The sequence below is a fragment of the Pezoporus occidentalis genome, unplaced genomic scaffold, assembly GCF_034315485.1.
Source record: "Pezoporus occidentalis ecotype Australia unplaced genomic scaffold, CSIRO_AGI_Poc_V1 ctg18, whole genome shotgun sequence".
In the NCBI taxonomy this organism is placed as follows: Eukaryota; Metazoa; Chordata; class Aves; order Psittaciformes; family Psittacidae; genus Pezoporus; species Pezoporus occidentalis.
This window is the reverse complement of record NW_026913640.1, coordinates 12,391,276-12,419,165: the sequence shown is the minus strand read 5'-3', so window position 1 is coordinate 12,419,165 and position 27,890 is coordinate 12,391,276. Positions and strand designations below refer to the sequence as shown.

The 27,890-nt window shown below is 38.1% G+C and overlaps 2 protein-coding genes across 4 annotated transcripts; both read right to left on the bottom strand.

The window, feature by feature from the left end:
- Positions 1-5,895: 5,895 nt before the first annotated feature.
- LOC134161973 (matrix metalloproteinase-27-like) lies at positions 5,896-18,365 on the bottom strand. 3 transcript variants are annotated; one of them, XM_062615369.1, is made up of 11 exons: positions 17,185-18,365; positions 13,457-13,621; positions 12,865-13,103; positions 11,963-12,111; positions 11,736-11,864; positions 9,592-9,753; positions 9,298-9,421; positions 8,467-8,597; positions 8,082-8,241; positions 6,496-6,599; positions 5,896-6,282 (listed from the first exon to the last, which is right to left on the bottom strand). In XM_062615369.1, the coding sequence occupies exons 2-11, from the start codon at positions 13,613-13,615 to the stop codon at positions 6,182-6,184; spliced, it is 1,458 nt and encodes a 485-aa protein (XP_062471353.1). In that variant the 5' UTR covers positions 13,616-13,621; positions 17,185-18,365; the 3' UTR covers positions 5,896-6,181. The 3 variants fall into 3 exon arrangements, with proteins under 3 accessions (XP_062471353.1, XP_062471354.1, XP_062471352.1); XM_062615370.1 differs by having other exon boundaries at positions 13,457-13,521; positions 17,185-18,363; XM_062615368.1 differs by lacking the exon at positions 17,185-18,365 and having other exon boundaries at positions 13,457-14,381.
- Positions 18,366-18,948: 583 nt separating this feature from the next.
- On the bottom strand, positions 18,949-26,007 carry LOC134161974 (interstitial collagenase-like). Its single transcript, XM_062615371.1, has 10 exons — positions 25,170-26,007; positions 23,954-24,198; positions 23,528-23,676; positions 23,313-23,438; positions 22,776-22,937; positions 22,292-22,409; positions 21,488-21,621; positions 20,468-20,627; positions 19,468-19,568; positions 18,949-19,252 (listed from the first exon to the last, which is right to left on the bottom strand). Exons 1-10 carry the CDS (start codon positions 25,272-25,274, stop codon positions 19,152-19,154), a joined length of 1,401 nt encoding a protein of 466 aa, XP_062471355.1. The 5' UTR covers positions 25,275-26,007; the 3' UTR covers positions 18,949-19,151.
- Between the last annotated feature and the right edge of the window lie 1,883 nt (positions 26,008-27,890).

Genomic DNA, 27,890 nt, shown 5'->3' with positions numbered 1-27,890 from the left:
CAATCTCTCTCCATTAGGCGTGTGGACAGCTCTGGCAGAGCCCCCCAGATAGCTTCCTCCAACAGGAATTTGGTTTTTTTTTGTACACAAACTAAACCCGTGTATGGCAAGTGAGGACGATGAGGCTGACTTCAAAACCACGCTGCTCTGACCCAAAATGCTAATGTACAATCAGCCTTTCTAGGCATGCTTATCCTAGTATTAAAATTTACAGTTCCCTTGTCCCTTGCCCCAAACAGATGCGCTGAGAGAGAAAACCCTTATTCCTGCCTGTTGTCAGTATGTTCTTTAAGCTCAGAATCCTTCTTCCATGAATGTTTTGTTTCACACTTGCCATAAGGGTGGGGTCATGATGGTCAAATTCTCCCTAAATTGCAGGGGCTTATATTTTCCTGATGCTTAAACATCTTTGAAGTCTCAAATCCGGTCAGTAGGACACCCAGATACAAGGATATAGGTGGAAATTAGGTAATTAGAATTTGACCTTCACAGTCTAACCAAATTCTTACAGAAATATCATGTGTGAAAAAATATACCACAGCACATTCAGAAATCAATGAACGACCTCTCTATTTCCTTTGGTACAATTTGCATTTTATTTAGGCTTCTGCTTTCCCACTGATTCCCAAAATTAAGACCTCCAATAACCTGCACCTGAGGCAGAAGCAGAAAGATTTTCAAGGTGGCAGGTTAAGCTCTGGGGATGAGAGCTGAGGAGACCGCAAGGGGAAGGAAGATAGTGGAGTCCATTCTTGTTTCATGTGCAGATCATTTTGAATGTAACAGTATGAATGCTCCTTTCTACAGCCAAGTGCGTGAGGAATGGCTGATGTCTGAATGCTTTGTCTGAACTCTGTTATGGCAGTACACTTCTATGGTCACAATAAGCACAGATGTCTTCATTAGGACTTTGAGTCAAAGATTTCAAAAGTAGTATTACTTAAACATGTTTGAATTTTGGCATGAGCTTGAAGGCTTTGCTGAATCAGCAGCTTTGTCTCTAATTAAAGCCTGTCTTTTAGCTCATAATGTACACAGGCTGTGCTGTGATCCTGGAAATGAAGAAAGAGTTTATTACTCTTAGAAATGAAAAACACATCTTTAATAATAGCCATTCTACTTCCATATTTTATGCTCGTTAAAACACATGTCCAGGTGATGTTTATGTACATCTCTGTAAACATACACTTTTTAACTTGTAGAATTTTGCTCCAGAACATACCTGTAGGAGTTTGGTTTTCTCCTGAGAAGCCTTCCTTGCTTCCTTACACAATGCCTATTTCTTTTGCTCTTAAAGCCTGTTTTGTTCACAATAATCCTGTTTGCAGTAGTGTGAAGTGATAAGTACACTTTTCAGCTGCTTGGAGAAATATAATAACCTAAGCTAAATTACACCATGATTTAAAGAAAAGAGTTCATATATTTATTGTATAAATCACTTCCTCTATAATCTTGGGTGAAAATCAAAAGCAGTGCTTATAAAAGTAATGATGATAGTCTGAAACACAGCTACAGGTAAATATGCATATATATATGTATTATACACAGACACGTTTGAAAAATGTTTTCTGGTGCTTTTTGTAAACTCCATATTTTTCATCTTTATTGCAAAGTTCTTCTGTTTGATAATGACATTTATCATATGCCTGTAAGCTATTTTGCTGTCAAAACCACCGTCATGTTTAGATACTGATTTTTTATCTTAACCAGTGTAACCTTCTCAACCTGGGGTAAAGCAGATTTTACCACCTCCCATAATAGCTGCTGACAGTTAAGGGGACTCAGTCCTTCAGGACATAGTTTCTAGCACTCTTTGATAAAGTCTAATACTTAAAAGCTCATGTTGGCTTTTTCCTTGATGGCTGAAAACCTTGTGTTGCTCAGCTGTGTGGAGGCTGTATTGCCCTCGGTTCTACAAGCAGCATTTTTAATGTAAAATACACAAAAGTAATTTCTGTGCAGCTGTTGGGATTCCCTACTCCTTCAGCCCCTGCAGCCTGCAGAGCCCCAGAGAGACCGTACAGACCCACATGCACCTGTGGACAAAGTACCTCTATTGGAGCACACAAACACACACATATCTATGTTTTTTCATTTACTGGAAGGTAGCAAGACACAGTGCTTGCACATCATTAAAACACATGAAGAGCATGATGCATAAGGAAAAACCCCAACAGACAACACCCACCCCTATAAGCTTATTTAATGAATGAATACAGCCAGACCATGAAAAACTCTGATTCACAGCCAGAACCACAGAACCCACGTCTCAAACCTTTAGGTCCTCTCTACAAAGTATGTGTACAGGATACACCCAGTAATGTCAGTGAGATGGCTGTCATTGAGAGTTGTCACCCTGCAAGGGGTATTTGTAGCCCCCAGAGAAGTGCTCTTCTTTGTTTTACCCAGGCACACTGTGAAGCTCATCTGCAGTCCTTGCTGGCATACTGTCTGGTACCTGCAGTGGCTACATTGCGTTTTAGTACACTGCTCTGGGTATGGTTCTGGCATGTCTGAAGGTTCAGTGCTCAAAAAAAGTTCAAACTTTATAAGCTGTTCAAAAACTGTGTTGCCTACCAACATTTAAATACCGGCCTTGCAGCTTCCTTTTCTGTTATCAGAACTTGGACAATTAGCCACAAGAGGCATGGATTTATGAGCAAGGTCAGGGAAGAGTGGTTATGTACATCCATGTAACAACAAGTTCTTTCTCCATACATAAGCTCTCACACTTTGTCTTTTTACTTCCTTTAAGATAGCAAACCCTCAGAAAGATTCAGCATCAGTTTTCTCAAGGCTTTTGGAGAATTTGTCTGCTACCCAAGAGCACAGGGTAGCTTTCATCTGAAAGCATAAAGGAAAGAGCTGGGGTTTAAGCTCTGCTCTAGCAAGTATTTTACTATAGACAGCTCCTGCTCCACTCTGGTCCATAAGGCACTCCCATGCCAGTGCTAGAAGACCAGGTTCTTGCAGGCTGAGAAACGAGCCGGACTTTTCAGGACAATCTACCAAGAATGCTGTACTTGTGTGTCTCAGCAACATATGACATCAGGATGCATAATTTCCTCATTTCCTAATCCAATCTCATCATCAGTATCTTATGATTGATTTGAAAAACAGCTGCTAAAAAACATTAATTGGCCAAGAAACAAATGAGCATTTTTTCTTTGTGATATCAAACAACTGGAAACACTGTTTTTATATATCTTTCCTGTCTTGCCTTGTCTGCCCTTCCTAACTGCTCTGGTCTACAGTAGGAGGAATATGACATTACAAAACCAAATGAAAATGTGCAGTAGAAGGCAAGAAGGATGTTTAGTGAAAACACCAATAAAACAATTTTAGCTTGATCACATGGGATCCTGTTTTTTTTGTGTATCTGTTTGTGTGTCAATCTGATCTCACAGTAACTGAAGGTCCTGGCCAACTTCAGCCAAGTCAAACTGAGACAGTGTAGTTCCTAGAGGTTTTGTGGAAAATAGCAGCTCAATAAAAGAGAAATAACCTTATTAATGGCTGGGCTGTGGGGGCCAGTTGCTAGTCAGTCCATGGGTAGCTGCACAGTGTTTACTCAGCTACTAACCTAAATGTAGTGTGAGGATATGCATTATGAGGAGCTGTAGGTGGCAGAAGAGAGTGGAGGTGGTACCAGGAACTGTCTAGAGCTGTGGGAGGATATGGTGAGATGCAAGGCACTTCCCTTTGTTAGCCAGGCTCCTGGCAGAGATGAGGGAAAAGACCACCAGTAAATACTTAGTATTTACTGGATTTCTGCTGTGTCACTCCTATTCTGGTTCTTATTCCTTCAAGACAAGAAGTGAAGGGGGAAAACTAAGTGACCAAGCTGTTATCACAAATCAAAAGTCAAGCCTTTTTGCATAGGGAATGCCTTTCCAGGCCTTCTTTGCAAAAAACAGGGAAAGCAGTGCTCATTGCTTTATTTTTGCAGGTGACCCATGAAAACGCACCCGGTGCTGGATTAAGAGAATATCAAAGCTGCCAGTCAGAGAACTTCATTGACAGCATTTCACTGGTAAAGATTAACTTTCCTTAAGACAAAGGTTTCATATAAAGTGTGAAACAAGGTTTTATATAAACTGTGAAACAAGGTTTCACCTGAGAAAAGAAGGAGCACAGAGTAGCTATGATGTTTGTTTATGTATCTGAAGACAGAGGACCTTGACTATGTATGACAAAGGACTGAATAATCCCCTTGATGACTCAGTGATTAAATTTTTCTTGCAGCTAAAACTACAATTGTATTAAACATTGAGCAAAGTGTGTGTGAAAGAGTAATCGTCTGACGGAGTATAAACACCTGGGTGTGACTTGGCAGCTTCTGAGACTGTGCTGTTAAACTCTGCTTTCTACACAGCCAACAACTGAACTGAATGCTGGATAAGAGTTTAAGGAAGCTGGAAATAAATAATAGGTAAGGAAGTGTCTTCATCCTGCCTGCCTCCAGCATGTTCTACTCTTGTCTAAAGGGGTATGGTGGTCACTTCACAGGCAGTGTCAATCCAATCAGGTGCTTTCAAACAACTTTATCCCTGGCTTGTGGTGACATACAAAACTGCTGGTGTATCTTGCCAAAAAGTATCGGAGAGGATAAAAGTAGCATGTCCTTCTCTTTCAGGTCACATAAAAACTGACAGATACCCAGCAAAGACACTATAAATTTCACCAAACTTTAGCTGTCTGAAAGTTAGCTGCTCTAAGCTAGTTGGATAGCCTTTCTCTGCAAAGAGGTGTTTTCTTCAGGGACTGAAGATATTGGTTTGCCCCATCACAGTCTTAGGAAGAGATATGTAACACTGCAGAGAACTTTTACCTCTTTTTTAGGTACAGGCATCTTCTATAACTTGTGTGAGTAGATGCAAAGACAGACAGACAGAAAGCTACAGTTAAGTCAGATGAATCTCACCCAAATGTCTGCCATTTCACTCCACTCTAAGTTTAAATTTTGATTAGTCTTGTAGATCAGTGAAACAGCATATCTGAGCCTCTATTTTGACTTTCTGGTGGGAACCAAGCCAGTGCGATTCTCATAGCAATATCAGCAATGTAGCAGTACCAAATGGTACCAAACAGCCAAATCAAATAGGTAAGGATCAGGTTGAGATCATTGCATTGTTTGCCTGGTACTGTAAAAATACATAGCAAAAAGGAACTTTTTACTCTAACATGCAACAGGTGTGTAAACCAGCCAGATATGTGAGAGCTAGGGAGCAGAAGGACAAGCCAGTTCTAATGAGATCATGTTCTCAGATACACCCTGCCATGCAGGCAGCAGGTTCTGGGCCTGTTTCCAGAATTAAATGTAAAGGAAATACTTGGAGAGGATATGGTTGTGACTTTATAGATTTTGTCTGATTTTGCAAGGAGTTTGCTTCATGCACAATGGCAATATGTAGTCAATGTCAGATATACGTGCACTTGAAACACATGCTTTGCGTTAGCGGAGCAGAGGTTGTGCTTCATGACATGGTAATTAACTATATTTCTTGAATAGGACACAACTGATTTCTGAAGGATGCCATTCATAGATTCACAAAAATGGTTACTGATGAAATACTAGTTGTTATATAGCTATAGACTGTGAGCTAATGTATTTAGGCACTGGGGCTTGAGAATGATTTTGGTGGCAACATACTGATGTGATGTGAAAAGAAGAAAGCTGAAATGGGCAAGGAAAAGCAGGAGAAGACAGAGGAAGACACAGGAGAGAGGACAGAAAAACAAGCGATTAATGAAAAAACTGGCTCCTGAAGTTGTTTGGAGATCAAAGAATAAAAATACAAACATTGTATCTTGGAAGAATATTAGCATATTAACCTGAAGTCTTTCACACTTCAGAAATATGGAACACCTTCAAACATATGAAGCAGAATACAGTTGACATCAACCTAAAACCTTTTATTGCCAAAATATTTGAAAACCCATCTGAAGTATAAAATGATATATTATGTTGGATATATTGCACTTATTCAGGAGAAAAAATGCAGTTTTATCTAGCATTTGGAGGTACCATTAGAGCTGACATGATATATTAAAATAGTAGGCACATAGGAAAACTAGTCCTGTTGCCTCTTTTGTATAGTAGTGTTTATATGAACAACCTTTGAGAAATCTAGAATGATTTTTATTCTCAATTGTTGTGTGTAAAAAAAGCTTAATGATATTAACAGTTAAACCAGCTGTTACTCTTTATTTCGCGGATAACTTTTTTAGCAGTAGGGTCGAACTCCCACTGCTTTGATCCATGGAAGAAGTAGAATAACCCTGGAAATAAAAAAGTAAGGCATCACGGCATGAATAAAAGAAACAGGTTCATTCTGACAAAGCAGGGAACACCACCCTTATACACACAGGAGAGCACCTCCTCAGTTCTTTTGCAGGACACATCAATAATGCCATTCATCCAGAATGTCCTCCAGAACTCAAGTAAGTCCTTTACAAGTACACCCATTTTACTTAAAAGCTCATTTCATTTACCTTTTTGTTGGAAAACAGCATCAACTCTCTGGCTAATTCCCGGAAAGTCATTGACTGTCTGTCTAGGATAACCCTTCTCCATGGACTGGCTGTTTTCATCAAACCTAAATCATATGAAGGGAGACATGTAATTTTAGAGTTTAGACATCAATTCTGCAAAGAATTAATCGGCTGCTGAAAAGTATCCACCATCTGTAGTTTGTTTGACTGATTTGAATGGGGTTACAGAGAGTAAAGTTATCTACTCAGGTTTTCAACAAGGAGGATACTTGTTCACTGATAAAGGCAGGCACAGATCCCGAGAAGCATTTGGAGTGAGAGAAAGTGAAGGAAGACACAAAAGTTTTGACAGCAGGGATGGGATTTACCTCCTTTAATGATAGCAGTGTGACAGACAGTGCATGGAAACTGGCTGGGTTGATTCCTGCTAAAAGGACTGCACATATTTATTGCATGAATTTTAAACTCCTCTTAGACTTTGATATGATATTGTGCGTAGTCCTTTAATATCTGACAGATTTAGATGGAGGAAAGGAAGCTGACATACTCTTAATACAATCAAGTTGTTCCTAAGTGAGCCAGGACAATTTTTATAAGATAGGTCTGAATCTGGGTGCTTTTAGGAACCCTCTCTGGAAAAACATGCAAGCAAACAAACACGCCTTTGTTTTACTTCTCCATGGATACAAGAAATACTTTTCACAGGGACATGAGACTGAGATAAGGAGTTACTAAGTAAGAAATCCATGCTGTGGTTTTCTTGCATGCCTTTGTCTTGTGACCAAGGCAGTAAAGTAGCAATTAAATATATTGTAAATACTCGTTCCAAAACTATCAAAAACAAAGGACAGGAAACGACATGCAGCACAAAATCTAGCTAACACTTTATGTCTCACTGAAGAACCCCCACAATTAGTCACAATAAAGTCTGTTTGACCCATATATGCTCCTGGTTGCCTGGAGAAGGCATTCACAGGAGTTCTTGCACTCAGAGGGAATCTATCAGCTTCCCCAAAATTTTTTTTTTTGCTTCAGTTTGACTGGTATTTGAGTATCAGGAATCACTCACCACAGTCGAAATAACGTTTAGACGAATCATGCTGCAATTCCAATGCTAACCGGTCAAAGAAAGGAAAATGAACTATCACTTCTGTCTCTCTAAACCAGATAAAGTAATCTAGGAGTTTTCAGAAATCACAGAAATTCTGCACAAGCCACCCCAGCCAGCCCTCTGCTGAAGTAGGTTTGTTTTCAGATCTTTATTTTCTAGAGATACTTTTGTCTATTGTATTTGTAAAAATTCTCTACATGCCAGAGTTTTTTTAGCTTCCAGGCATAATGCATCAAAATGGGTCCATATCCGGAATGGCTATTTCAGGACACCCTTAAGCTCTCAAAAGCCAAATCTATATTCTTCTGCTTGTGCAGGAGTCAAAGAATTCCTATGAAAAGTAAGATTGCTATAATTATGTAGTTACATATAATTACTTAAAAGTCTACTTTCTCTTTTATTACATAGACAATTTTAATTCTATTCAGACTACATTGGAGTCAATCATAAGAAAACACTTGTCAGTTCCTCTTACCTCCAGTATTTGTCACCTATGAAAAAGTATGTCTTCCCTGTATTTTTATTACAAACAGCTGCATCAATTTTCTTGACACCTTTAGGGAAGCCCAATGCGTGGATATTCTGTGGATAACCAGGCAACACCTGATATCCGCTGATAACCCAGAATTTATTGCCTATTAAAAAAAAATAAAATATTTATTTTCACCTGTGATTTTCAGAAACTAAAAGGAAAAATTCACTCCCTTAGTGTAGGTTGTAGGAAAAACAAATGAAATGTCATGAGTTTTTATTTATTTATTTGAAAAGTTAATTTTATGCACATATAGCTACCTTTTCTCCCTCCTATCCTCCCTCAAAATTAAAAGTAAGAAAAATTTGAAGAAAGTCTCATACTTCACCTTTGAAGAATAGGATCCGATCTTTCATGTTCTCATATGCAGCTTCAATACCAGGTGGCAGAGTTGGCCAGAAGGTAGAAATTAATTCACGCTCAACTTCTGAGTTATCAGGATAGACTCGCCATAAGTGCCTGATTTAAATATGAAAGAGTTTTTGAAGTAAATCATTAACCACAGACATTTCTATATGTGTATAAGAATGTGAACGACGTCATGACTTGCAAGCTGTTTCTTGTCAGTGGAGCTACCTAGGTTGATGCATCAGAAAGGAAAACACTCCCCTCAATGGGAAGTGAAGGTTTTTTTTTATTCTGGCTTCTTTCTGGAGTTGCCCTTCTTGTTGGTACTGATTGATTATAGGATCAGCTACAAGCTGCTGAAAAATTCAGGTTGTTTCTGTACCCTATAGTAAGACAGTTACAGGGTCCCATATAAGCTTGACTGTAAGCTGTTCCCTATATGATTTACTCAGATGACTTTGGGCTTGATCAGGTGACTGAAGGATAGATTAGCCCAACTATATGGTAGAACATACTACCTTCTTAGAAAATGGTTGCATCATTTAGTTATGTATTACTTGGTGTAACCATTTATACACCTGGGAATAAAGCTTTATTGTGACTGAGATGTTTTTTTTGGAAAAACTAAGCATTTTTTTTCAGGGCATCCTGTAAAAATATAACTCATATCTTCTTAAGTTTTATTTCCATGAACAGAAATCTATCCATTTGTCTTATAAGTCCCATAATCATAATCATGCAAACCACTCAGTCTTTGTAGAAACCAAGAAAAAAGAAACCTCATGGAGACCAATGGCATAGCAATATTTACCTGCCCTTTAGAAAAATGACTTCTCGTCGGAGTGTAGTTACAGCATTGAAAGACATCTGGGAGCCACAAGTCTTAGGTGGGGTAGGGATGGCTGGCCTTTTATCTGGGGCATTTGGTGGAGATCCTAAGGAGACATTATGGGAAGAATACACCAAATTTAGAGAAACATTCAGGTTTTCATATATAATTGTATTTTTGATAATATGAGAAGAGAAATACTTTTACAGCGAAACTTTGTGATAGAGATTATTTCTCTCCTGCTTACTCTATTTTCAAGGCATGAGTTTTACTCACCATAAATGGACTGTATGCCATTTATATCATCTGGAGAGAGGGGAAATTCGCTAGGGCTGATGTAGGCATAGTTGGGGAACATCAAAGCCCTCTGGTCATTAGAATGGGAGAGACCCAGGGCATGGCCAAGCTCATGAGCAGCAACAAGGAACAAGTTGAACCCTTAAAAACAGATAGAGAGATGAGATCAGTCTAAGTTTGGTCTGCAAACGGCTGATATGAGCACAGCAGAACTATTGCTCAGTGACAGTGTTCATAGAATATATTGAAATTCATGAGGGTATGGATATACGTAAACATATTTTTTGTATAGGCGAGGCTTGTGCTCTTCCCCAATAGAAGGGAGTGACTTTTGGCCCTCTTTCCTGCTGTTCTTTCTGTTAGCTACTGAATGTGTGTGTGGCATGAGTAGTGTCTGGGGGTGAATGTGGGTGCAGCTCTGAGGAATGTCCTGGCAGGGTTTTCTGGAGGAGCTAGAAAATTAGTGAGTCAAAACAAAATAAGAGCTCTCCAGGGCAAGGATAGGAAGATGCACTTTGTATTCACTTGAGGTGCTGAAGTGTCACTCTGTATATCAGCCTTCCTCCTACAAATCTGAGAAAGAAAGGTGAGATCATAAGTAGGCAAGGGAAAATATAATGTTAGCAGAACAATTTAATTTCTTATCATTAGGACTTGAAAGAGTATGGTTTCTTTATAGCTTTGTAAAATAAAATAGCTTTTTAAAATATGCTTATGCATGCTTATTCCCAGTGAAATATGTTAGCATAGTAAATAGATAAAAATGGAATTTCCTTTAACATACATCCCTCTAAGTAACACGCCTTTCTCAGTTAGGAAAGAATGATCATCTGCCCTGCAGACCAAGAGCCAACAATGTTAACAGACTTAGTGAAGATCACAAGTCTGTGGCAGAGCAGAGGACTGGTCATCGATTGCCCAAGAAAGGCTGGCTGAAGCCAAGATATCCATTTCTCAAAAAAATCAAACAAAGTTTCAATTTTTCCACACATATTTCCAGTCTTCCCCTCTCACAAGTCCTCCACATTCTCCCGAGTTCTGCAATGCCTGGCTTCTGGAGCTGTGCTGTTGAGAAACAGCAGCAAAACTGAGGTTGACCAGTTCCAGTGTGGGGAAAACACTACATATTATCAGCATGACATGTCCACTTCTCATCCTTCTCTTTTTTCCCACCACAATAAACCCAGACCTTTTCTCCTCATGCAGTGCTCTTACAGAACCTTTCTGTTTGCTAGCTCCTTGCTTTTCGTGCTGCATAACCTCAAGCCTGCTGCAGTTATCCTATGCAATTTTCCATCCCCCAAACGGGATGAGATAAGGGTCTAAAGTACAACAGGGTGTGTACCTTAAATACAATGACAGTTGTGTCATTGTGTACTGACAGGTCTGTCAGAGGCAGCATGTTCTGTTTGGCTAGCCTGGAGATTGAAGGGAACAGGCAGTTGAGCACTCTGTGTTCCCCTCTCTTCTAGCCTGGTGTAACACATCTGTAGTCAGCTCTACACACTGAATCTCAGCCCATGGGTGGCCTGAACAGCAGGTTCAGACACCCAGCTCCTGGTAGGATGCTGAAATTATTTAGAGAACTCTTTTGTGTATAAGCCTATCCTAGCTGATATTTGGACCTATTGTATTATCAGTGAAGACTCTTCATTATCACTGGTTTCTGTAATGTTTTCTAGGTAGTGGGAATCTCCTCTGAGGACTTCCACAAGGCAGGGTGTGCTTCCTCTGCAGTGTGTGGTAGTGCGCAGCTTGGTGCCAGCGTGTGTGTCAGGAGGGGACAAAGTCAAAGCTTTTACCAAGGTTGTGAAACTCTGGTGGGCATGGGTCCTAGCAGCCCCCAGGTAAGAGTGGCTCATGTCTGTAGCATTCATATTTGAAAAGGGGTGTCCTGTTGGTATCTTTACCATCATTAAATAAGAACTAAAGTAGATCAAGCTGATTTACATCACTGCAATTGTTATTTTTGCACATACCCTGGTTGGAGGATGGCCTGTAGTATCCTCAGACTGCTCTTATGGTTAATGTCGTGTTTCATCTCAGTCTATATCTTCAGTTAAATAAAATCAGAAAGGGATTTACCCATCTGCATAAGACTTCAGAAAGACCTTTTTACCTACCAGCTGAGCCCATGGTCCAATCTTCATCCTCATCAAAGTGCACATCACCACCAAAACCATTGCCAGGTGGAAACGCATGACCAAGGACACCAAGGGGGCCATCAAAATAACGAGGACAACGTCCATGAGCTAAATAAGGTGATGTTGAAACAATACAAAGTTTATGTTATGACTACTGCAAAATCTTCACATTAATTTTAACATTTTTTGTGCAGTCAGCATATTACCTTTGGTCCCAAAAGCAATCATTATATCTGCTATTCCTTCATGAATACGAGTGAAAATCAGTGGGGTGACAGTGCTCCACACTTCAAATGCCTTATGGATTGCTTTATCCACATCCTCTTTTGTCATATCTGGTGTGCGGTTAACAATTCTATGATATGAGAGTTCAAGTAATAATACTTAGTGTTTGCAGAAAAAAAATCTCTAATATTGTCATGATGATGAACAGAGATTCAGGTAATTAACTCAACCTACAGTCTAATAGCTCCCAAGATTCATCTTGGATTGAGTGAGTTCGAGGAATGTGATAACCTGACAAAATAGCTGCTCAGAAATCTGCAGCACAATACAGTTTTAGCCTTGTCTGAAGTCAGTTGACAAAAAACCCCAAACCTGATTTTCTACACTTTTGTCTCTGCTCTAAGGCCAATTCCAGAACCATACATGAAGGCTACATGATGTAACCAATGATGCAATACTTAATTATATTTTTTCATAATAGCACTTATGTACATGATATCAGATTTTCTCAAAATGGCCCTTAACCAGGAGGCCATCTCTTGAGCGTGAGGAAAGTCATGTCCTCAGGTTCCTGTGACTACTAAACTGTTGGTCTTAGCAAATTTTGAAGATAATGGGGCTTGTACAAAGTGCAGTGGGTCTTTCTGTTTGGTCACAGAATGTTTGTCAGGAATGGTAAATGACAAGCAAAATACTGTGACTGACTAGCCCGAATCTCAGAAATCCTTCTCAGGAATACGCATAGCTAAGAGCTGGGGAAAGAGAAACCTTTCTGTGTTCCCAACTGGACACAATTGATGTAGAAGTTGTATTTAACTGTAACACATGTGAATACCCACAAAACCAAAATTTTAATTCAAAAAAGCAATTATTGAAACACTACCTGTATGTCAGCTTGTTTTTTTTCCATCCTGGCAGAGTAATTCCATAGAGACCCACATCAGGAACTCCACACCTGGGTTTCTTCATCATTTCCAATGTCTCAGTGTCTGGTTTTCCAGTCACTTTCAAACCAAAAAATTGTTGCATTTTCTGAAGTTTTTCAGATGTGGATTCAGCATTTGATTTCCATCCAAGCTGATTTGGATCAGGCTCAACAGCATAGAATTTATTTAAATAGTCCTAGTGAAAAAATAAAGCAGTTGCATTTCATATTTTGATATGTTCTGAAACAAATACCTTAGGACTGGTATTGTTTGTGTGCTTTGCTGGCAAAAGCATCTGCTCGTGATTTTGGGGCAAAACAGATGTTTTCCTGAGGATCATAGCCAAACAGAAACAGACAACATTATCTCTCTTATTTATTTGACATTTATAGTTTGTACAGATTAATCCCACTTTAGTAAAGTTTGGGCAGCAAAGTTTTGTGTAATAGCATTGTCTCAGAAAGACAGCAAACTGCTGTGTATCTGGGACATGCAGCTTATATCTAAAAAGAAAGGGCACAAGAGATCTGATATGGACAATGTAGTTACCTGTACAAGCTTTGTATCTTCTTTGTTGTCTTTCTCTGAGTGTACAGAGAGAGCGTTAGAAACAGCTGCACACATTAAAAGCAAAAGTGAAAGATCCTTCATTCTTATTCTCATCTCTATCCTGGTAGGTGAGCAGTCTGCTTTCTGCTCCACGTGCATCCTCTCCTGGATCCCAGTTTATATGGTTATGGGGTGCTTTATAGAGTCAGCTGTAGAGTGACTCAGAGTTTATCATGTTCTGATTACCTCCCACATCCTATAACGCTGCGCTGGCTGACACAATAAAACTTGATTAAACCCATCCAATTTTGGAGACATCTGAAGTCAGTTAGCACTTGAATAATGCAAGCTGCTTGGTTACTATTTCAAAACCGACACTCAGTTTTAGTTATTTGAGACTGAATTTTAGTGATCCTCAGCAATTTCATGGCAGATCAAATGGACAAATGCAAAACCTTCCAAGTTGTCCAGACCCAGCTGTTTGAAATGCGGCCCACAAATGTATGGAGACTCCTCAGAATTCTCAGCCTAGAAAATAGGAACTATGCACTGAATATGAACCCCAAACAAACAAACTAACAAAAAAACCCAAAACAAATCACTTTGGGAGAATTTACTATAAGCAGAAACTTTTATTTTTAAATTGATCCATCAAGTGAGACTTGGTGTTTCAGAAAATTGATGACAACTCCAAATCACTCCCCAACTCTTACCTACAATTCTTTGAAAAGGTGTGTTCCCTTTAAGTTATACTGGTGGAATACAAGATACAGATAAACTAAAAAGATTTTGCCCTATAAATCCAGCCTAAGGAATGTGGATAATCTTATATCTCTGTCTGCATTTACCTAAAGTACTTATTTATGTATGCATCTATCTATCTATCTATCTATCTATCTATCTATCTATCTATCTATCTATCTATCTATCTATCTATATCTATCTATCTATCTATCTATCTATCTATCTATCTATCTACCTACCTACCTACCTATCTGCCATTTCATTACAAAAGGTTTCTTCAGTTTAACCACATTAGCCACAGGGGATGTGATTATTTCCTGTTTTAAGTAATTCAGAATAAAGGAAGTTTCAGGATTTACACAAGCTGTGACAAATTATGGGATTTCGCCCTGTGCTGGGCAAGCACCTTCCTCTTCCACTGGTGGCAATTGGAGCTGAAGGTGTTTGGTGCCTTAGAGGAGCTCTGACAGCATGTACCCAACTTTTACAAAACAGTTGTAAGAAATACCCTCATGTTGGACTGTGGCTTTTTCAGGAAATCCTTGCTTCTGAGTTTTTGCTTTTTTTGTTGTCACTTGCAGCCAACTTTTCTCCAGCTGGAGGTGTTAATGATGAATTTTCTACCCCAAATTTCACAATATAGCCTGGTTAGTTTAATTTATTCATTAATGGTATTAGCTACCAAGAGCAAACACCCCCCCTCCCCCCCAAAACCTCCCCAAACCAAAGTCGCCACAAGCAAACAAAAAACGAAATAACCGAACACTTCCCTTAATTTGCTTTTATCACTCTATTGTAAGGTAAGATCTGGATCCTCTTCAGTTCTGTAACTGAGATAAAAACTGTGACAATGATTTTTCTAAGATGGAGAGCTCAACTGAACTGAAAATGGGAATGACTTGTGTTTATGCAGAAATACAGACTTTCTTTTTTGAGAACCACTTCATATTTTTGAATGGATATATTTATTTGTCTCAAACTTTTTAAAGCTAGAAGTTATGATCACGGTGCTATATGCATGGTATCAATAACAAAAGACAAAACCCCATTCCATGGCTTTTGCACCAAATGTATTTTCCAATGGCATATGTTTGGAAAACATGTTTTGGCTGATATGAATTGAATTTTGAAAAAAAAATCAAGGCATTGATTTCCCAGATTGAACTGGGAAAAGTGGCTGTCTTTTTTCAACTGTGGTTGGCCATCAGATCCCCATAGCTGTCTGCTGTCTTGCAGTGGAAGGATAGAGACAATGAGAGCAGTTACATTAAGTTTAGTTGCACCTAAATTCATACATTTATTAGCTAAGCATTCTTCTATAGAAAAATGGATAAATACGTATCTCTGGAGAGCGATTCAACCAGCTATCTTAGAATAGGATGAACTGGCCTCTATAGGTGTTCTCTGTCTTCACTGAATGTAGAGAAGCTTAAGCAGCTAATTTAGACTACATTTCTAATTTCAGTTAACAGTTCATGCTACATTAGTGTTTGCTTAGAAGACATTTGAGTGTCAGATGATGGGGGCCTATATCACTCAAAATGCAATTAGGGTTTTGAAACTTGACCACCTACACAGCACAGTGGCCAGGTCCCATGGCCCATGGGGGAGAGGCCTGAACACATTTTTTTGCAAGTGATGTTTCACAAGTAGACCTATAATTGGCCCTGAGGTCTGGGAAAAGAAGAAGCTGTATATGCAGCTGCTGGTTATGGTTTCATAATGCTTGTTTTTGACAAGTTAGAGTTGGTGGATGTTGATCTACCTCGTGACTCCTTTCTTGTCCTAGAATTGGTTTATACAGACTACAGTAATGTGACCTGTGTTTTAACCCAGAAAAGTCACTGCCTCTCCTCATCACATCTCTAGTACCAACTGACATTACACTGCTGCATTGTGGTGATCCTAATACGCCACCAGCAGGGATCCAGCTTTCATAAGTGTTCACAACATGGGTGTCTGCATGTGAATTAACTGCCTAAAATTGCATTATATCAATAGAAATCTAACCAATATGGTCAAGTGGCATCTAGAGAGCATTTCATCTGACCATATGTAGGAAAAAACTTAGGATGATTTGTGCAGCTCTCAGGAGCTCACCAAATATTTTGACCAACGCTATAGACTAGGAAGAGAGCTTAAACCTGAGATCACATGAAAACACTTAGGCTGCAATTAAGCTGACTAAACAGTGATTCGTTGTGCTTTAGAGGCAGTCTAGAGTATCTGAGACAATGACACAGGCCTGGTGGCTGTGACCTAGGACTTAGAGAGGACATGTGGCTTCTAGACTGGTAGTTGGAGGCCAACTGGAAATATTCAGGGACCTTAACAGCACTAGATACTTATTCAAGCAGCTGAACTGAACCACTACTTTGTAGGCTCAATCCTACCATAGAGTCAACAAAGCTAAATCATTACTCAGCTTAGGCGAAAAACATGGTCCAGTGGCAAATAGTTCAAATAATGTGTTTGACTCTTGGCAAACCTTTAGCAAAGAATTCAGCCTGTGAGGACAGGATTCAACCACCTGAACATAGGTGCTGAGGGACAGTGCAGGCTCTATGGGACTTTGGGAAGTGCTGGTCTCCCAGAAGCTGGTCTCTCCATTTCTTACCTGCATGGGTGACTTGGATTCCCTACAGCACCCCAAATGTACTGAACATGTTTAGGAAACTGGATTCCTGCCTGGGCAAATCTGTCTTAGTTAATAACTGTATTGGCTATGACTACACACAAAACCAGTTACCAGACACTAGGAAGTGCTACAGTGCTCTGCCATAGTACAGTAATTAGCAAATAGGACCTTAAAGTTATTAAAAAGGAGTAAGAAAACAGCAGGTGACTGTGTGGACTGAGCTGGAAACAACGCTTAGATTCCAAATTACTTAAAGTGGTGATTGTGCCTGCAGGCAGGCAAGAGCTGTCAGAACTATACATGCCCTCCTCCTAATGGTGTGGGATGATGTAATACCCACGCTCACCCAGAGAAAGGAAATTTTCACTCACATAAGTATGGGGAATACTTCTCACAAAGAAATCACCTCATTTTGAACTTTCTGTCTTCCTGTTTAAGGGAAACCCACAAAATAAACTAAAAAAAAAAGTGTTCCTGGCAACTAAAAATCAGAGCTTCACAGAATACCAAAAAGCATGGACTAAAAATATGCCATTATAAGCTTAATCTTCTCTTTAACTTCTTCACCTTCCATAGTTTGTAAATTACACTTTATCTCTCTTTCCTCCAAAACATAACCATCTCCTTAACCCTTTTCTTCCATTTAGCACTATTTCTGCTCCATGAGTACTCACTACTATTTTTGTGTAGAGAGGGATTAGTGTACTCTAAGTCTGAAGAGCTGTTTTGGCATTGTCTTGAGACCTTCTGCTCTGCTCTTGCTTCATATCTGAAGAGAACATATGTCCTCAATTTTCATTTTTTTTTAATATCTAATTAGTCTAATAAGAAATAGTATCTTTCCCTGTAATACCTGTGTTATGTTTGTAGACCTTCTCTGCTATAACAGTATAATCAATTTAGATTTATATGCTTCTAAAACAATTTTTGATTTGTCATTGGTAGTTCAGTAGCACTGGCTTACACAAGAAAATATTGTTAAATAGAATTGCTACTAATGTTTTGAATTAAAGAACTGGTATCTAAATCACCTTGTGAGAACAGGATTCACATAAATTACCTTCTTCATTAAAGCTTTTGATGCACTATAATTTAATTTATTTTTTTATTATTTTATAATTTTTTAAGTTTTACAAAGAATATAATCTATTCAGGTTAATTTTCAATCATACATTTTCTTATCTTTGGATAGTATGTAGACTAATTTTTACTCCTGAATTTAATAAAAGTAAAAACTACCAAGCTTATTCTTTATGAAGAATCAAATTCAACAGACTTCTAATACAGACAGCTAAGTAATGAAGAAAACTGAACAGATATGTCTTTTTATAAGGTTACACATTCTTTCCACAAAATACAGTTAGTTCTATTACAGAAAGCTGAAACCTTCCTCTGAAGTGTTCAGAATAATATAGATGTTGTAAGAGATAGCACATTTTTGTTTGGTCTCATGACTTTTAGTGTTATCAGCTGAGCTACAAAGACTAAAGAGAAAGTCAATAACCTTTCAAACACTATTTTAATTTAGGATATTTGAAATAATGCAGTTAAGAGGGAAGTCAAGCCAAGAATTTTAATTTTTAAAGAAAAACTTTCATTCTTTAACCCACTGAAATTATGAGGAATTTACTAACTACTGGAGGAGTAAGCACTTGAAAGAGCTTTGAGCAAAGAGATTCATTTGTCTGTTATATGATGTGGCTATGTGTGATAGCAAAGAAGTTGTTTCAGTAATCACAGGGGTCCTTTCTATTCTACGTTCCCAGGCTTAAACTCAGTTCCTAAACCCCAAAACATGAGCAAAAAGGCCCAGTTCCAAAGACATTCATCCTGAGAGGAAGGCTAAGAGTAGAAGCTAGGGAAAGAGGATCAGAAAGTGGTGATTTGTAGACTGATGTTAATGAACCACAACTGGCCTAATTATCCACAGAATATTCACCAGCCCTTGTGTGAGATGATGGGCATCAGAGCCAGCTGACTGCTCCTTTCTCTGGCTTTGAGAAAAAGGTCTGACTTTTCCTTCCAGAATACATTTTCTAGTGTTTGGAAGCTAGACTTGGCTCTTAAGTATTAATAAAAATACTATGCAAATAAGACATAAATGACACAATGATATGAAAACCATAATTTATTAGGAAACTTAAATATAGCAGGTAAAATTGTGATACATTATATAAATATCTTTGGTATACAATAAATAAGGCTATGCTCCCAAACAGTTTGGGCAGAAATTCATCCTGCCCTGATTGTCCTGAAACGCTGAAAAATTTAGCAAATGAAAACATACACTGTGCATATGGAAAAACATTACAATTAACAATTAAACCAGCTGATGCTCTTCATTTGTCCAACAATCCGTTTGGAACGAGGATCAAACTGAAACTGAGTTGTTCCAAGGAAGAAGTAGACATAGCCTAGAAATAATGTTTAATACAGTTATATTCCATAGGTGACTTCTTTTTAATATTTTGGAAAAAAAATCAATCCCAAGATGAGCAGCCCATGTATGCTTGTTATTTTTAATTTCCTTCTCATTAAGACTAATAACAGGTTTTTTGAAAACAAATGATCCTACCTACAGAGGCTCAAATATTCAAGTAAACCTAGATTAAAGGTATGCTTTACTCACCACCTTTTTGGAAAACAGCATCAACTCTGCCAGTTATTCCAAAGTCGGAGACTATTTTCCTGGGATAACCATGATCCATGGATTTTTTGTTTTCATCATATCTTAACAGAGGAAACATCATTACAATTTGTGAGGAAGCAGACAGTATTTTGAAAGTCCAAAGCAAATTCATACACGTATGCAACTCTATGGTTACTAAGAAGTCTTATAAAGAATAGTTAATGCACCTTTTTGATTCTTCCTGTTATGTATTAAGGTTCTCACATTATGAGTATCCTGAGATTCGAAAAACCTGCCTTTGCTAAAAGAAGGGTCTCACAGACCTTGGGAATGCAGGCCAGGAATTCATTAATGCCTTTCTGGACTGACCAGAGGCTTGTGCATCACTTGCACATAAAATGAGTAATGGATATCCAGTTCAGTATAAAAGCAAAACATATAACTTGGGAGTATAAGACAGTAGCACAGTCCTGAAACATACATGTATTAGTGTCATCCATATAGTTAAACAAAATCAATCTCTGAAATTTGTCACGGGCTACACTTGAATTATAAATATGACCAACTGTACAATTGGAGGACAATTATAATCACATAGAGAAATTAAATTCTAACACTTTTTACTACCAATCCATTTTGTTTGAAATGTGAATAAAAAATGGACACCTTCACAACATTGCACTGAAAAGCAGCTCCACTGTTGTGGAGAAAAAAAAAAAAAAGGAATAATTTACCAGAAAAGTCACTCTATAGTTGAGCATATGTTTCATTCCATTGCAAATAATTACACTCCTGGCACAAATATATAGGGAAAAATGTCCTTTGAAAAAGTTACATTTCATAGCAAATGGTTGCAATTTTTAAACTTTCAGAGAATCCTGTTTACATTTCTGGAATATTCCTGGTTTAAACATTACTACACTCGAATTTTATAGTAATACATCAGTTCTTAGGGACAAGTGAAAATATACCTTTTAGTATATGAACATTAAAATCTTACCTCCAGTATCTGTCAGCTATAAAGAAGTATGTTTTTCCTGTGGTTTCATCACTGTAAGCAGCATTAACTCGTTTGACAGTCTTCGGGAACCCCAATTGATAGATTGGTTTAGGATAGCCAGGTGCAATGTCATATCCCCTGAGAACCCAATATTTATCCTCTGAAAAATATAAGCACATTTCATTTGGTTTTGCTAAAGAGCATTTAATTGTGTGTTAGATAAGGAGTTGAGTGTCTTAGACATCAGAATTATCCCTTTCAGTTTATTACTTTAGAAAATGGTTCTAATTCTTACATTGGAACTACATCATGAAGGTAATGGAAATGTCTTTTAGCTTTATGAGTAAAACATTAGAATCATAAGGTGTATGGATAGTATTTTTACCACTTTTTTTTTCAAATGAATATAAAGTATTTGTCTAGGTAACAACCTAGGGAGGGCTGGAGGCTGATGAGCTAGTCCACTCACATTGGTCTGGGATACTGAGTTTACTAGATTCCTATAATATTATTTGATTTTAGAGCCGTATAATATTTTGAAAACTAGACAATGTGCATTAAATTAAGCTATTAAGAAGGGCATATATCTAATAAAAATGCTTTGTAATTTTGGATACTCTAACATACTCAGAAATAGTAATATATTGTGTACTGTAATGTATCAGGTACTGTAATATGTGCATAATGAAGTTGAGACATTTAACACCTTGAAAGGAAAGGATTGACTGTTTTTTCAGTGAACATGCTTTTTTTTTTTTTGGTCAAAGTATCACAAAATACTAATAAGCATATCAGTAACAGTACTGTACAAATGCCTGTATTTGCTAACTGGATTCACCACAATTTCTTCTGCATAAAGTGACATATTTTAGAGCTTAAGAGGAACTAGAAATGAAGAGAACTAGATTCTCTGTTTCACTGATCTTCCTTTAAAAACACCTTGAATTCTGCAACTGTATAGTTTGCAAAGGAGCAGGGAGTAACCGGTTAGAAAAAGTAGAGGATTTCAGATTTCATTACCTTTAAAAAGCAAAACTTCATCCCTTTCAACGTTTTCATAAGCAGCTTGAATTCCTGATGGTAACTTTGGCCAAAACAGTGAGATAAAATTGAGCTCTGTCGCTGTCCTTGTGGGATGTTTGCGCAGCATATATCTGATTTAAACAAAATTTATGCAATTTATCCAATCATAAGTGCAAAATAATTATTAGAGCTCCTGGAGTATAACAGAGGGAGAAGGGTACCTGAGTGTGAATAACCTCTCCACTGAATGTAAAGGAAATTTACAGTGACCACACTCTTAATTTTAGCACCTTAGTTAAAATCAGGCAAAATGAATATAAGCCCTTCTATTTCTCTGTAGGACAAGCAGACAAAGAGCTGGTTTCAGTAACCACCTAACAGATGTCTTTCTATGTGACACAGCTTTCAGTTCTATCCCTGCTCTTGTATTGGGGAATAGTGGAAAGGTTAAAGTGTGGGACCCACAAACCCATTGCTAAGGGATATATGAATGTTCTTGCTTTGCTATGAGTTGAATTGCACTCAGAGACAAGTCTGTTGCAGCAGTGGCCACAGCAGCAGAAGAGCTGGAAAACAGCCTACAAGCCCTCATTTCCTTCACTGCTCTCATCAGCAAAGGCTCTTAGGATTAATGATTTGAGATCTCTTGCTTGTTTAAATATGTTTTCTAGCGACTCTTTCTACTCCATTCCCTTCTCTTTGCACTACATTCTAAAAAGACAGTTTTGCATCATGGATTACATATTTTTTTAAAACTACTGAATATTTTAATGTAATAATACATATGCTTGTTGTTGTTACCTGCCCTTGAAGAATATTATTTCTCCACGTAGGGTAGTAATAGCATCAAATGTCAAATTTGGGTCACAAGCTTGTGGAGTTCTGGGTCCTGTTGGCTGCACAGCAGCATTTGACTGTCCTATAGGAAGAATATTTTATCTTTCAGTATGAAGAAATATAAAGACAGTGTTCAGAAGGTCTATGAGCACACCAAGAGCCCTCTTTACAGGCAATGAAAAGGTATATGGTTTTCAGCTAAAATCTGTCACTAAAAGCAGACCTTTAATGTTGATAAAACCTGTTGTGTTCATCCTTTCCAAAATAAGTTTTTTGCAGGACTGGACTTCAGCTGAAGTTATCTCCCAGGAATTTTCTCTTTCGTCATTCATAGTTCAGCAACAATTAAACTTCACATTTGGTGGAATAAGAAAATTTTAAATATATTCCTATTAGTGTTTACCAGCCTCCCAGTTAGAAATATTAAATAGAAATATTTTTTTCGTACCATATATGGCTTGAATGCCATCAATGTCATCCTGAGGAAGAAGGAATTCATTAGGATCCGTGTAGGAGTAAGTTGGATACATCAGTGCTCCAGGATCATTTGAATGAGATAGACCGAGTGAATGGCCAAGCTCATGGGCAATAACAATGAATAAATTGTATCCTGTAGGATAAAAATCATATGAAACAAAGTAAATCTATTTCAGTGTTCACCACAGTTGATTAAGCCGGAAACATCTATGCATCCTCCCAAAATACAGTTGATTAAGCAGGAAACATCTATGCATCCTCCCAAAATACATTCCATGTATAAGGGAGGCTATGAGTAATGCTATCAACATCACAACTCAAAAATATTGTAGCAGAACATCTATATGAATACTTAAAAAATGTCTGGCCAAAAAAATCCAAGGACAATTTCTGCTTTCTGCTAGTTTTGCTCACTTTCTGCTTGTAATCAGACTCACGAACTAACCATCACATGAGTTAAGAGTTTACGAGGTGAAACTGTAAATTGATCCAGTTACAAAGTCCTTACCTCTTCCATCTTTTGTCCAGGCTTCCTCCTCATCAAGATGCACATCTCCACCAATACCTTCACCAGGCTGGAAAGCATGAGCCAGCTGCCCATTGGGGCCATCAAAAGGAGAGTTGTCACGGTGATCTAAAATGAAGAGAAAAAAATCCCTCAGAATCCTAAATTACTTCTATGACTGCAGACGTCAACTTAATGCGTAAAGATACCAATATTACCTCTATAAGCAAAAGAGATCATTATATCTGCTTCTTTGTCCTCAACCTTCCGGAATGTCAGTGGTGTCACATTGCTCCAGACACTGAGAGCTTTTTTGATTGCTTCATCTACATCAGCTCGTCTCATCTTTGGAGTGTAATTCAAAATCCTTCAAGGCAAACCCGACATACTATATATTGTTAGGAATACAACATTTTAGCTGAAAAAAATAATAACTTATGTAAAAATTGAAAATCTTAGATATATCTTTCATGAATGAAAATTAATAACGGCTTCATTTTAGATGCTGCCTTCTAGAATGCCTGTCTTCCAGAAATCAGTTAATCACTCTAGATGTCCAAATATGGCATGATGTATTTACTTGGGAGCTCCCAAAGTTGGAATGCTAGACTTACACCTTTTTGAACCAGAAAAAGAAAGGTTACCTGTATGTCAGATTATTTCTTTTCCATTTGGGATTCCCTGCTGTGAACACGTATTGCCCTATATCAGGTATACCACATCTAGGTTTTTTCATAATCTCCAAAGTGTCAAGATCAGGTTTCCCAGTCACTTGCAGTCCAAAGAATGCCTGCATTTCCTTGAGCTTTGCAACAAGGGGATTTTCACCCTTGTTTTTTAAATGAGGCTGGTGATCCCTTTGAAGATCGTAGAAATTCCGTAGATAATTCTGAATGAAAGATTAAAAATGATCATTGTGGCATATCAGTACTGTCTTCAGTCACACTTAAAATTGATCTTGAACTATTCCCATATAAACACGTCCTGTGTTTACCAGGAGCAAGAATAGCACTTTTTTTCCCAGGAATTTGTGTGAAGAGTCAGACACAACCTACAGCTTTCATACAGTTTTCCGAATTTCTTGTTTCACTTATAGGAAAAAATGTATTTAAAATCCAATATTTACTATTAATAATTAATTCCATATTTTTTTATGTTGCCTAGTTAGTCTAACAACAAAATTTATGAGGAAACTTATAGCTGGTCTCACTCAAGGAAATAGAGATTGGCAGTGAGACTCCACACAGCCAGGACTCCCAACAAAGCAAGTGACTACTACCAAACAGTCAGCATTTGGAAATCATGCCATTTATTTTTTGCTACTAAATATGATATCAGGAACTCAGGTCTTCCTACTAAATTTCAACGGTTTTGTCTCCAGTAAGTAGTGTTGCGTCTACGTAAGGTTTTCTCACAAATGTCCTTTTTTATAAAGTATTCCATAGAAGATCTACTCAGCAAAAGGTTGAAATACATCCCTGCTTCAAGCAGCTTTCCCCCCTTATGTTACTGAGACTAATCATGTCACAAGTTTCAAAGCACATTCTGAAACGTGAATTGCTGCTGAGTTTGACTATTTCTGCACAGCCACATACCCTTGCTGCTAGAGTTCATTCTTTGGTAGTTTTATTATTACTTTACTGACAGCATCGAAAATGAAGTAGTTCAATATACAGATTACTTCTGTGTAAATAAGTTCCACATAATTTTCATGTGTTTTCTAGACTGACAGGAAAAGCTTTGTCTCTGCAAAATGGCAGATTTTTACTTTCAAGCCATATTCTGCTACAAGAATTGCAATTGTAGTTATCTCTCAGACTACCTTATGTTTAACTTAGAAATGCACTAAAAGATACTTACCTCCACAAGCTGTAGGGTTTTACCTTCATCTTCTGCTTCTGGAGCCACAGGAAAAGCAGCAGAGACAGCCAAATATAGCAACAGGAGAAGAGAAAGGGTCTTCATCCTCGACTAAGGTTTTCTGCCACAGTTTCAGTCTTAAGCTATTGAACACACTCCTCAGCTCTGTTTATATAGCTAATTTGTAGATCAGTGACAGTCTGACTCATGTTGCATAATATCCTCTGATTAGCAAAAATGATGCGTAATAGTTTCATCATCAGGTAGTGATGCAATATGTTTAACTAATGTTATTGTCCTTATTTTGCCTGAACCTTCTGTTTGAGGCAATTTTGTAGTTTGTTTATTAAATAAAGAAATGCTTTTCAGGTAAAACATGGTGCTACATTTCACAGGGTTTTTTTATTCATTAATTTAGACTATTAATGGCACAAAGTCTTGACAAACTGGCAAAATGATAGGAAATAACACATAACAGTAAAATTACATATTATATTATAATTAATAACTTTATGCTATAGACATGATACTTTTTTTTTACTATTTAACAAAATATAGCATATCATGTCATAATATGTAATAATAAAATGTAAAAGTTAGTACAAAAAGCTGATCTTATCTAGGAATAATCAGTATCATAACTCCAGGAGGGGTGCCATCATCTAACTTATAGTTGTATCTAAAACAATCTTACAATGCTAGAAAAACTGAGTATGAAAGTTATTCAACATTTTTTTACTGATGCTAACAAAACTCAGTGATTTTCCTGCAATGCATAAACTGGGTTTCCATTTGCATGGTAAGTAAACTAATGGTTTTAATCTTGTCAGAATGGATAGCATCTCAGCTGCAATAGCATGTTGGGATCCAGTCAGAGGATGAGCTGTGGCTGGATGGACTCCAGGAATTTCTGTGAGTCTGGAGTAGGAAGACTAAAGTAACTAATTCTGTGACTCTGTTCACTGAAAGAAGAGTGAGTGGAACCATGACAAATGCTGTTACATATATGAAAGGTTTTTCCTAAAAGGGAAGCAGTCTCCAAGACTTTAGAATGATCTTAAACAACAGTGATTAAGGTTAGACATGAGGTTCGGGATTCAGCTGCCTGAGCATTAGTGCTATTTGAGATGCCGAAGAGAATCCTACCTGACCTCCAGCTGCCCTGGAAGAATGCATAGCTCCTGTGTCATGGCAGCCAGTCCCAGGTGGGTGTCTCAAGTATAGGCAAATGAGTAATGAGCTGGAATGAGTTTTAAGTGTTTCATCATGTAGATAAGTTATTTAGGTCTCTAAGCTCCCATTTTGGACAATGGATTCTACAGAGTGATTCAACTGATCATATGACTTGGACTTGAAGATGAGAAGAATTGCTCTTTATACTTCATTGACTGTATTGGATAGGCCTTTGCCAACGGTAAGAAGAGTTTAAACACATATGGAAACCTGCCGTGCAGACCCCTAAATAGAGGAGAATGTTTTTTACTGGAAGGACAGTTAAGTACCAGAGGAGATGGTCTGAAATGGCTGCATATTTGCTGGTGCTGGAAGCTGTCAAGGACATTTTTCAGAATGGTTTTTTGGTATGGTTCCTGTTGGAGGTAAAGTCTCCTTGGAAATCTTAAAAGGGAAAACATAAATGTTAGGGAGAAATGCAAATATGTACCACTATAATTTTTTTCTGATATATGAGCAAGTTTTGCTCTGAAGGAGCTCAATACAGGATGAAGAGATAGAGTGTACCCTCAGAAGGCTTGTTGATACAAAAATATGAAGAGTCACTGATACATCAGAAGGCTGTGCTAACATTCAGGGAGACCTGGGTAGGCTGGAGAGGTGAATGGACAGGAACCTAATGAAGTTCAGCAAAGGCAAGTGTAGGGTACTGCACCTAGGAAGAAATAACCTTAAGCACCACTACAGGTTAGGGGTTGACCTGCTATAAAGCAGCTCTGAAGAGAAGCATTAGGGGGTGCTGGTGGATATCAAGCTAACCATGAGTGAGCAAAATGTGCCCTTTGGCCAAGAAGGCCAATGGTACCTGAGCTACATTAGGCAAAGCATTGCCAGCAGGTCAAGGGAGGTAATCCTCCCTCTCTGCCCTGGTAGTGCCACATATGGAGTACCGTGTCCAGGTCTGGGCTTCCCTTTACAAAAGAAACCTGAAGCTCCTGGAACAAGTTCAGTGAAGGGATACTAGAATGATTAAGGGTATGGAGCATCTCTTATATGAGGAAAGGCTGAGGGAACTGTGTCTGTTCAGCCTAGAGATGAGAAGTCTCAGGGGGGATCTGATGAATGTATGTAAGTATCTGAAGGGAGGGTGTCAAGATATATGAGGAGAGCATGCCAGGTGGTAGGACAAGAGGCAAAGGGAACAAACTAAAACACAGGAAGTTCCACATGAACATGAGGAAGAACTTTATTGTGAGAGCGACTGAGCATTGGAGTACTCAGTCCCTTCGGACTTCAACCCTTCTGTGATTCTGTGATTCATTGTTGATTATTCTTAATCCATCCAGACTTTTGGATATGAACAAAAAGAATCATGTGTTGAATACTTCTCCAAAGTCTCTGTTACAGCTCACATGATCCTGAGATTTGTGAACTGTTACCTTACTTCTCTAACTCTGTCTCTGAAGTAGTGTTATTTCCCTGTAAATATTTCTCCTTTGTGTGTTTCTATAGTCTGTTTTTTATAGATCCTGATTCAATGCCTGAATT

Excerpts from the sequence above, each read along its gene's own strand:
- LOC134161973 (XM_062615369.1), bottom strand. The coding sequence starts at position 13,615 with ATGCACGTGGAGCAGAAAGCAGACTGCTCACCTACCAGGATAGAGATG. Across the intron at positions 12,112-12,864 it reads AAAAACAAGCTGACATACAG|AATTGTTAACCGCACACCAG; the intron begins GTAGTGTTTCAA and ends CTCATATCATAG. Across the intron at positions 9,754-11,735 it reads TTGGACCATGGGCTCAGCTG|GGTTCAACTTGTTCCTTGTT; the intron begins GTAGGTAAAAAG and ends TCTGTTTTTAAG.
- LOC134161974 (XM_062615371.1), bottom strand. The coding sequence starts at position 25,274 with ATGAAGACCCTTTCTCTTCTCCTGTTGCTATATTTGGCTGTCTCTGCT. Across the intron at positions 24,199-25,169 it reads AAACCCTACAGCTTGTGGAG|AATTATCTACGGAATTTCTA; the intron begins GTAAGTATCTTT and ends TCTTTCATTCAG. Across the intron at positions 20,628-21,487 it reads TGAAGTTTTGCTTTTTAAAG|AGGATAAATATTGGGTTCTC; the intron begins GTAATGAAATCT and ends TATATTTTTCAG.